At 41.4% G+C, this 10,682-nt stretch overlaps 1 protein-coding gene and 1 long non-coding RNA gene across 5 annotated transcripts in view; one reads left to right on the top strand and one right to left on the bottom strand.

Moving 5' to 3' along the window:
* Positions 1–617: 617 nt before the first annotated feature.
* The window catches only part of LOC139553460 (guanine nucleotide exchange factor C9orf72-like), a 45,655-nt gene continuing 35,590 nt past the window's right edge, over positions 618–10,682 (bottom strand). For 3 of the 4 annotated variants that reach the window (XM_071365800.1, XM_071365804.1, XM_071365803.1), the window contains exons 2-10: positions 4,553–5,118; positions 4,237–4,332; positions 3,668–3,732; positions 2,699–2,771; positions 2,306–2,422; positions 1,776–2,008; positions 1,533–1,590; positions 1,303–1,412; positions 618–1,184 (exon numbers count right to left, since the gene is read on the bottom strand). In XM_071365800.1, coding sequence (XP_071221901.1) covers positions 998–1,184; positions 1,303–1,412; positions 1,533–1,590; positions 1,776–2,008; positions 2,306–2,422; positions 2,699–2,771; positions 3,668–3,732; positions 4,237–4,332; positions 4,553–4,996 — 1,383 coding nt within the window. In that variant the 5' untranslated portion in view covers positions 4,997–5,118 and the 3' untranslated portion in view covers positions 618–997. Of the gene's footprint in view, positions 1,185–1,302; positions 1,413–1,532; positions 1,591–1,775; positions 2,009–2,305; positions 2,423–2,698; positions 2,772–3,667; positions 3,733–4,236; positions 4,333–4,552; positions 5,119–6,494; positions 6,685–10,682 lie in introns of those variants that run through there. The other variant, XM_071365801.1, reaches the window with a different exon arrangement.
* On the top strand, positions 6,835–7,813 carry LOC139553461 (uncharacterized). The gene is made up of 2 exons (XR_011670658.1): positions 6,835–7,049; positions 7,603–7,813. It is a non-coding gene; the product is annotated as an uncharacterized lncRNA (long non-coding RNA).

Raw genomic sequence — 10,682 nt, 5'->3', positions numbered from 1 at the left:
TGAACATCTTGGCCATGTTCTGTTATAATCTCCACCCGGCACAGCCAGAAGAGGACTGGCCACCCCTCATAGCCTGGTTCCTCTCTAGATTTCTTCCTAGGTTTTGGCCTTTCTAGGGAGTTTTTCCTAGCCACTGTGCTTCTACACCTGCATTGCTTGCTGTTTGGGGTTTTAGGATGGGTTTCTGTACAGCACTTTGAGATATCAGCTGATGTAAGAAGGGCTATATAAATAAATTTGATCTACCAAATGAAAGCTAGTGAGAAAATACTGTAAGTTAAGGCCACTGTGAGATGAGTCAAAGTTGCCACATGATAAAGCCTTACACACATTCCGATACATTTAGTATCATGTCAAAGGGTAATTATGATGACAAAATAATGTCAAGACATGATACCGATATGATATGGCCTGGTATATCACATTATACCTCAAATAAGGTACGCTAATAATTAATTCTATACACATGATGTACATTTCAAACTTACTTAAACAAACCTGTCTCTAGTCAACAATCAGCATGAATGCTCAGACATACAGTGCATACTGCAATACATGGTTCATAACCTGGACATGGCTGTTGTGGTCATTCAGTCAATAGATAGAGGAAGTCCAGATTGTTGTGCCATTATTGATATAAATGGTATCCAAACATTTATGTTTCACAAATAAAGTGGAGTCCCATCAAGGGCTTGTTGTACAACACAGACATGGAAGACACTAGACTCATGCTTTGAATAAAACAATGAATATTAGCAATAAAGGACAGCAGCACAAATCCAACTGAAGAAGTTTTTGGACTTTAAATAGACCTCTGAAATTTCAATATTCTGGTTGTCATACTGTATTTCTTTTTTTTCACATTTTAACACTTCCACCCTCTTTAGTGGACAAAACATGTCACCTAGCAAAGGTAGCTTTTGGACAAGTCATATGTCAATTTCTTTCCCATTTCTTAAAAGCTGATAAAAACATTTCATGAGGATGAGAGTAAGAGTCAAAAGCTCATGAGCACATCTCGCTCCTGTACACTGGTGTAAAATTGCTTCCCAAATACAAAGGAGTACAGTCCAGCCCTTTGCTTTTCAGCCAACGCCATGATGATATTCAGGTCACCTTCCACCATCAGGTCGAGGTCGGTCTTCAAGCTGCGCAAGGAGCGGAAAGGCTTCTTTCCCTTTTGCCTGTGGGTGGCGAATTCAAACTGTTATCAAAAGTTGTACTACATGGTGTGCTGCTGTGCTGTGGCAAAAGTCATATTAAAACCAATTACATCTGCTTCCATAGTGAGAGGTAACTCACGTCTCATCTTCAATGTATTTGAGTAGTACGAGCGCCTTCCTGTGAAGGATCAGCAAAAACTGCGCCAAGTAAGTACTTCGCAGATTGAGACCTGGCTTCAGCATGAACACCTGGGAACAAAACAGAATGAACTATTACAGTTGGCCGTGATAAGCCTTTAACGGCTGACAAATGACAAGAACATTTTTCGCACCACAAATATTGTTGCTTACTTTGTGCCGGTGTCTTACCTCATCTATAAATGACTTTACCAGGGTGTCTTTATGCATAACGTCCTGAAATACATTTCTGAGAAAAGAGTGGAGCTTTTAGTGGTCATAAAAAACAGAATAACATCCATATTTCTTTCATTAATGTAAACAAGACAAATACAAATTTGATACATTTCAAATAAATCAAGCAATGCGTTAGGCAGCAAAATAAACATGGCCAATTCCTATCTAATTGGAAGAACAGGAGAGAAGAGAGCATACAGGTCGGGGGTGAAGGACTCGGTGTGGATGCCAGTGTCGGGGGCGATGTTCTCTTCGCTGGCCGCCTTCCAGAGCGCGCTGAGCTCTGAGCGCATGTAGCGTCGCTGAATGTATGTGTGCTCGTGGCAGGGTGGCATCTGCTTCACCGTGTTGATGTCCACATCGATGTGCGTGGTCGGGTAGGGTGAGTACAGCACCTGGCGGAAGGGCAAGACAAAACTGCCCATGGAGTCCTGGGTGGGAGAAAGGAGTGGGAGAGTAATGAGGGGGATCACAATGCCAAAGTGGCAGTCTGTTGTAAAGGTATGAGCTTTTGTTCATTTTTTGAGGCCTTGGTTTGAATAAAGACTATTCATTTGCATTACATTTACATGCACTTACAATGGGATAATATCGATGTGAGTAAAACAAGGCTTTAATGTATCTCTCATTGAACCGAAGCTCATTATTAGTTTATTATTTGAAACAGGTGTGTTAGTGCTGGGCTGGCACATCCAGTAGGAAAACTGTAATTTAGAGTGGTGTGGTACCTTGAGGAGGCCTTGTACAAACAGTCCTGTGTCATACTTGAAAGTAGAGTCAGCTTTACAGTACCGAGAGCACTTCCTCTCAGCAGGGGTGAGGAAGAGGCACAGTGTGCGCACTATCTAGAGCGCAAGAAAACATATGAATATCAATGTGGAATACCTTTCAACAACATCCACATTTCCGAGAGGGAGAGAGGATTTGGAGGTGTGTGTGAACCAGTAGTGGGATTTTGTATGCTGTAATATTTTAGATACACAATAACATATGCAGACACGTCTGTGTCTAGAACATTTATGTTGATACAGCTAGTGTGTGGATGAGTGTGAATACATATGCTGATACATCAGCCAGTGTATGCATGTGCTTAGCACAGAGTATTGGCAGCCTGTCAGTACCTTGTTGACTTTGTCTGGGTTGCTTCCGACCACCATGGAGCAGCCACAAGTTTGGAGATGAGAACTGACTGCCCTGAGAGACGGAGGCAAATTTAATTTGGTGTATTATTTATTAATGACAAGGATGAGGGATGGTCACTTGATATTAATTTAGTATAATGAGAACATGAGCAAGATTAAAATGTAATGAAATGTGTCCGTGTGTGTGTGTGGGCTTGTATTACTATCTTTGTGGGTACCAGAAATCCCCAAAAGTCCAGGGACATTTCCCAGATCCTCACGAATACACAGGCTATTTTAGGTTTGGGGGTTAGGTTAAGGGTTACATTCGGGTTAGGAGGTTTAGTGGTTAAGGATTTTGAATGGAAATAAATGTTAGGTCCCCACAAGGATAGTAAAAGATTTGCTGTGTGTCTGTCATTCAATATCGGCCTCTAAATGTCCAAATAAGAGGATTAATCAAATAAATCTCATGACACAAAAGTGTTTCCTGACTACTGCAAGAACACTCAAAAGCTGAGTAAATAAATTGTGACTTGCAGTGCATTTGTCATCTCCACAGGCAGCTAAGATAATTGTTTCGACAGATCTGTCAGGGGTGCATAACTGCACTCCACTGATAACTACGACCTAATCACAGATATAGTGTGCAAGGTAAGCAATGTGTACCCAATGGACCAACCCAGCTTGGACAAAAAAGGAGAGGAAAGGTGCTAAACTGAGGGAGAGTGAAACATTCTTCAACCCTGTGACTATCCCAGAAAATAAAACCACAGGAGCACTCAAAGTTGTTTCTTGATAGTGGGCAAGTAAGATTACGCATAATTTTTGGTTAAAATAATGGTTTTGGCCACTGCAAAAATACCAGGTAGACAACTCGCAAGCAGATGCTTCCAATTTTCATAATTACATTTCTATACAAGGTAGGCCTAGGACTGAATCCCAGACAAGTTTCCTAAAAGTGTTTACTTGTGCAGGAAATCTTCATGACAGCTGTCTCCGATGTCATCGTCATTTAGGATGGTGTCCTTGATCTAACACGGAGGGAACAAACACGGTTCTTGGTGAAATAATCATCGACACGAAGGACAAGATCTTTTTTTTCTTTTTTATACCTACTATAGCGAGACATACAGAAAATTAAAGTGGAATAGTGAGTTAGCAATTTGTCTCATTGATGAACATCAAAATGTTTATCAAAGCTTCAGTCGAGCCTCAGTGGTTAGCACTTTGAGCTTTCTTTTTTCACATAGATGAATGATGTGGAGGCTTTGAAGTTTTAGTTTCATTTTCAACGTTTTTTTGGGGGGGTGTAACGAAAGCCGTGTGACACTTAACAAATCAGTGAAACTAGTTCGATGTCATTCTTGGATGTAATAATGTGACAGTAGTGATAATAGTCTCCTTCTCGTGGAGGTAACTGTTTAAGAAAAGTTCCTACATAAATTGGTATGCAGAGTTCTACTGTAGTATTTGCAAAGTACTGTTTTGCATGATGAAAGTGTTGCCCAATGTGCATGATTGCTTCAGATACTCACGTCTATGTCCTCTGGGACACTGTGTGTCTTCATGGATGACAGCAGCTCCATGATGGGGACAATCTCTGATGACAGCACAGAAATGATGTTGTAGCCCTGTACGTCAATGACAAAAAAAGGCATGGCAGGCTTCATGATTCAGGTGTTAGTGCTGACTTACTTGATTTTAACCATTTCGCTCTTTGGAGAGCATAGATCATTCACGTGCTGGGTTAGAACAAGAACATCAATTTCCCTAGGAATGGATTGAGAAACACTGCCTTAAGGGGATGGCCTAGTATGAGGCAGATTTGGAACATGGCATCTGAATACTTACCTTCTGCATCCAGATGCGTCCCTTGCGGATTATGTGTTTGAGCCTCTCCACACAGACCATGTGCAAGGGCAGGTAGAAGGCCAGCTCTGTCTGCGGCAGGATGATGGACAGGGCACAGGTGTTCTTGTCACCCTTCAGCTCGCCGTCGAAGATGAGCGAGATGATGATGACACCCTTCTCGGCTAGGACGAAGAACTTGACGTCCACGGCGCCGCACTCTGCGCTGCGCAGAATCTCCCCGTTCAGCGTGTGATTGGCCAGGAAGGTGACTTCGCCATCGCTCAGCAACAGTGGTTGCTCACACCTGGGAGCCCAGATGTGACACACCCGCGGGCCCAGGATGTTGTCCCAGTAGGCAAAGGTGGCAGCGAAGATAGGGCATTCTCCTTCAACAGTCACCTCTGTCTTAGCCACTGTGGGCGACTGAGGTGGGCCTGAAGACATTATACTGTAACTATTTACTGTTCCTGGGAGGGGGAGGTCAAGAAGAAGACTAGACAGGTGGAACGTAGTGTGACCAGGCCTAAGCCTGGTCGGTAGAAATATGCAGCTCTTTATTGTTCAACCTGTGTTATAGGAAGATAAAATAAACATGTTAGAATATAGTATCACCTATAATACTGCACTCTAGCACCTTCACAAATACAAATCAATCACCATCAAAAAACAACACTGTTTTGAAATCTATTTTGAAGGTTTAGGGTTACTGTCTACAGCGTTCAAGGTTAATGTTTTTCAGGGGTTTAATAAATGTGAAACATAAAAGACGAACTACACATCCTGACATGCCGCACGTCTGAATACATTCTTCTTCTATGAGGTTTAACGGCAGTTGGCATCCAATACATGTTGCATTACCGCCACCTACTAGACTGGAGTATAACTCCCTTGTACTTCACTGAATAAAAAATAAATTAAAAAAATACCCTACCATCTAACACTACACTCACTTAAATAAATCTATTTAGTCCTACTTCAGGCCAACAGCCTGAAAGGATGGGACACCACCACTCAACACACCCTGTAACTCTGACATCAAGACTCGGAAACACAAATACCTCTCTGCAGCTGCCACCACAACCTCTTATCTGCGACTTACGTTCCATCCTTGCAGTACAGTTGATAACCATTGCTATAAATGCCAAAAAGCCAATCTTACTGATGCAAATATCACTTGTTGGTTCATCCCTCTGTACTGGTACAGATAGACTACTCACACTACTCCTCTCAGTATCCCTCCCCCTTGACCCATCTTCATCTACCTTCTTCACTGCCTCAGCATATGACAACTTCTGCATTACACTAACTTTGGAAACCTCAAACTGCCTATCTCGCACTGGACATTTCTGATCCCCAGCCACATGGGCACCCCTACAATTAACACAGACCACTACTTTCCCCCAATGCTTCACATTCCTTTGTCTTATGCCCTTCTGCACACCTAGGAATCTGCCTCCTACACACTGCTGCCACATGACCATAAGCTTGACACCTGTAACAACAATGTATTCGGCACAAAAGCTCGTACAGGATAACTTATATCCTAACATCAATTTGTAGGGCAAACAATGACTTATGTTTCACTGCCCACGCCACCCTGTCTTCGTCGCACCAAACGACGAGCATCACAAACACCGGGAATCTTCCCCTTCAGTTGGTCAGTATTCACTCCTTTCAATGGCGCCCTTTTCTTGAGAGCAAAACAATTCACATCTCTTGCCCCCATTCGTTTAACATGGAGCGCCTGGTCCCTCTGACCAGCAGAAACACAAAACAATTATCACAAGACCACTTCTGGTTACCCTCACCGATTCCACAGCACCCATGTCGGGGTGGGTATAATTTGTGGAACGTTCCAACAGGAATCCGTTCCAAAAACTCCGTAAATATCAAGGTTGCCAACAAACAACGCATACAGTCGTATAACAGTAGAATGACATACCGGGTTGGGAGTGAGCTCTGTAATTACGTTTTTAACTCGGAAAAAATGTCTCTCTTCGTTCTGGTAGCCTCCGCCATTTCTCGTTCGTTGGTTTAGTTATTATTTCCGGTGTTCCTGCATTCCCCGGTGAACTCTGTTGCGCCTCAATTGGGGAATCGCTGTGGTTGAAATGTAACTAATGACCGCAAGCCCCAGTATTTTATTAGCTAGGTGGCTTGTACACAATTGTTACCGATGATACTGTATATACCTACTCGTAGTACAGAAATATGCATTGTATTTTGCCAAGTTCTGTCGGTGTTAATCCTGTTTCCCAGACATAGCAGGTAAACTGTGTCTGTGTTGTGTTGTTGAGTTCATCTTGCCTAGTTAAATAAAGATTAAATTAATTAGAACATTTCAAATATATACTTTGACCTATTTCAGTTAACCCCAAGATGCTTGATTCACTACAGCTGCTTTTGAAGAACTTTCCAGTCGTTTTTGCTTTACATTGCGACTTTTGAACGTCTGTTTATTGGACATATATATTAGTGTCTAATAAAAAAGAGCAACGTATGTAAAGCATCCTATCTGTTTTAAGGTTATAGTGTGTGTGTATATGTGTGTGTAGTGTAGGTCCTCTTGATGTCCACTAGGTGTCAGCACGGCTTCAATAATGTCACACCAGGTTCACAACATGTTTTTATGTGTAACAAATCAAATTGTCACATGCGCCGAATACTACATATGTAGACCTTATAGTGAAATGCTGACTTACAAGCCCTTAACACATATTTTTCTAAAAAGGAAATTGTTGGTTAATTAAGAAATAAAAGTTACAAATAAATAAAGAGCAGCAGTAAAATAAAAATAGCGAGGCTATATACATGGGGTACCGGTACAGAGTCAATGTGTGGGGGCCCGGTTAGTCGAGGTAATTGAGGTGTTCCTTTCAAGTCCAGTGGTGTAAATTACTTAACAAAAATGTATTTAAAGTACTCCACTACATTCCGTTTATATCTGTGTTTTTTTGTATCTGTACTTTTACTCTTTCTGTTTCTTTACAACTTTTGATTTTACTTCACTACATTTCTAAAGAAAATAATATTTTTTTTACTCCGTACAGTTTCCCTGGCACCCAAAAGTACTTGTTTCATTTCGAATGCTAAGCCGGACAGGAAAATGGTCCAAATCACACACTTATCAAGAGAACATCCCTGGTCATTCCTACTGCATCTGATCTAGCGGACTTACTAAACACATGATTTGTTTGTAAATTATGTCTGAATGTTGGAATGTTCCCATGGCTATTACTTAAATAAACAAACAAGAAAGTTGTGCTGTCTGGTTTTTAATAATATGGAAGGTCAAATAATTTATACTTTTATCACTGATACTTTACCACAACTCTATTAAAGGACATTCTACACAAGGTGTCACTTCATTTCTTGCTATTTGATGGGAACTACCCTCTACCCCCCTACACACCTCAAGTTAGCTCTTTCATGCCCACAAAAGGCAACATCAAAAATGGCTGTCTAAAAATTGCTCTCCCTGGATTTGACCTCTCAAGCTCTGGTTTGGGGAGCAAACACCATAACCACTACTCTACCAGACAGACAGAGAATACATGTTAAGGGCTACTTCAAAATGTACACATCAAAGACAACATTTCAGAGGTTGGAGAATGGCGTGGGGGCTTGTACTTCTTGGGTCCACCAACCGTTCCTCAATCTTCTTCTGATGACTACAAGCATAGATTATGAATCTTCAAAACCTACACTATAGGATGGATGTGTTTAGGAATGGGGGACGAAATTCGAAAGGGACGTGTTTCCAATTACCAGCAAATAAACCCTAGAAATGTTATTCCAAAATCTTAATATTGGAACTTTGTCCATAAATTTGCATACTACTGTCTATAAGCTATCATAACATGTGGGTTTTGTCTTGGGGACAAGGTATCGGAACGCCTTTGAATGGTCTACAAAGCATGCCCCCAGGTAAAAGTTGGCTTTTGCAGACAAGGATTATATTGTTACTCCACGACATAATATGTTATCACAACTCTATTAAAGGACATTCTACACAAGGTGTCACTTCATTTCTTGCTATTTGATGGGAACTACCCTCTACCCCCCTACACACCTCAAGTTAGCTCTTTCATGCCCACAAAAGGCAACATCAAAAATGGCTGTCTAAAAATTGCTCTCCCTGGATTTGACCTCTCAAGCTCTGGTTTGGGGAGCAAACACCATAACCACTAATCTACCAGACAGACAGAGAATACATGTTAAGGGCTACTTCAAAATGTACACATCAAAGACAACATTTCAGAGGTTGGAGAATGGCGTGGGGGCTTGTACTTCTTGGGTCCACCAACCGTTCCTCAATCTTCTTCTGATGACTACAAGCATAGATTATGAATCTTCAAAACCTACACTATAGGATGGATGTGTTTAGGAATGGGGGACGAAATTCGAAAGGGACGTGTTTCCAATTACCAGCAAATAAACCCTAGAAATGTTATTCCAAAATCTTAATATTGGAACTTTGTCCATAAATTTGCATACTACTGTCTATAAGCTATCATAACATGTGGGTTTTGTCTTGGGGACAAGGTATCGGAACGCCTTTGAATGGTCTACAAAGCATGCCCCCAGGTAAAAGTTGGCTTTTGCAGACAAGGATTATATTGTTACTCCACGACATAATATGTTATCACAACTCTATTAAAGGACATTCTACACAAGGTGTCACTTCATTTCTTGCTATTTGATGGGAACTACCCTCTACCCCCCTACACACCTCAAGTTAGCTCTTTCATGCCCACAAAAGGCAACATCGAAAATGGCTGTCTAAAAATTGCTCTCCCTGGATTTGACCTCTCAAGCTCTGGTTTGGGGAGCAAACACCATAACCACTACTCTACCAGACAGACAGAGAATACATGTTAAGGGCTACTTCAAAATGTACACATCAAAGACAACATTTCAGAGGTTGGAGAATGGCGTGGGGGCTTGTACTTCTTGGGTCCACCAACCGTTCCTCAATCTTCTTCTGATGACTACAAGCATAGATTATGAATCTTCAAAACCTACACTATAGGATGGATGTGTTTAGGAATGGGGGACGAAATTCGAAAGGGACGTGTTTCCAATTACCAGCAAATAAACCCTAGAAATGTTATTCCAAAATCTTAATATTGGAACTTTGTCCATAAATTTGCATACTACTGTCTATAAGCTATCATAACATGTGGGTTTTGTCTTGGGGACAAGGTATCGGAACGCCTTTGAATGGTCTACAAAGCATGCCCCCAGGTAAAAGTTGGCTTTTGCAGACAAGGATTATATTGTTACTCCACGACATAATATGTTATCACAACTCTATTAAAGGACATTCTACACAAGGTGTCACTTCATTTCTTGCTATTTGATGGGAACTACCCTCTACCCCCCTACACACCTCAAGTTAGCTCTTTCATGCCCACAAAAGGCAACATCAAAAATGGCTGTCTAAAAATTGCTCTCCCTGGATTTGACCTCTCAAGCTCTGGTTTGGGGAGCAAACACCATAACCACTACTCTACCAGACAGACAGAGAATACATGTTAAGGGCTACTTCAAAATGTACACATCAAAGACAACATTTCAGAGGTTGGAGAATGGCGTGGGGGCTTGTACTTCTTGGGTCCACCAACCGTTCCTCAATCTTCTTCTGATGACTACAAGCATAGATTATGAATCTTCAAAACCTACACTATAGGATGGATGTGTTTAGGAATGGGGGACGAAATTCGAAAGGGACGTGTTTCCAATTACCAGCAAATAAACCCTAGAAATGTTATTCCAAAATCTTAATATTGGAACTTTGTCCATAAATTTGCATACTACTGTCTATAAGCTATCATAACATGTGGGTTTTGTCTTGGGGACAAGGTATCGGAACGCCTTTGAATGGTCTACAAAGCATGCCCCCAGGTAAAAGTTGGCTTTTGCAGACAAGGATTATATTGTTACTCCACGACATAATATGTTATCACAACTCTATTAAAGGACATTCTACACAAGGTGTCACTTCATTTCTTGCTATTTGATGGGAACTACCCTCTACCCCCCTACACACCTCAAGTTAGCTCTTTCATGCCCACAAAAGGCAACATCAAAAATGGCTGTCTAAAAATTGCTCTCCCTGGATTTGACC

This window comes from Salvelinus alpinus, chromosome 25, assembly GCF_045679555.1.
Source record: "Salvelinus alpinus chromosome 25, SLU_Salpinus.1, whole genome shotgun sequence".
NCBI classification, from domain to species: Eukaryota; Metazoa; Chordata; class Actinopteri; order Salmoniformes; family Salmonidae; genus Salvelinus; species Salvelinus alpinus.
The sequence above is the reverse complement of the archived record's forward strand: the minus strand, read 5'-3'. Positions and strand labels throughout refer to the sequence as shown.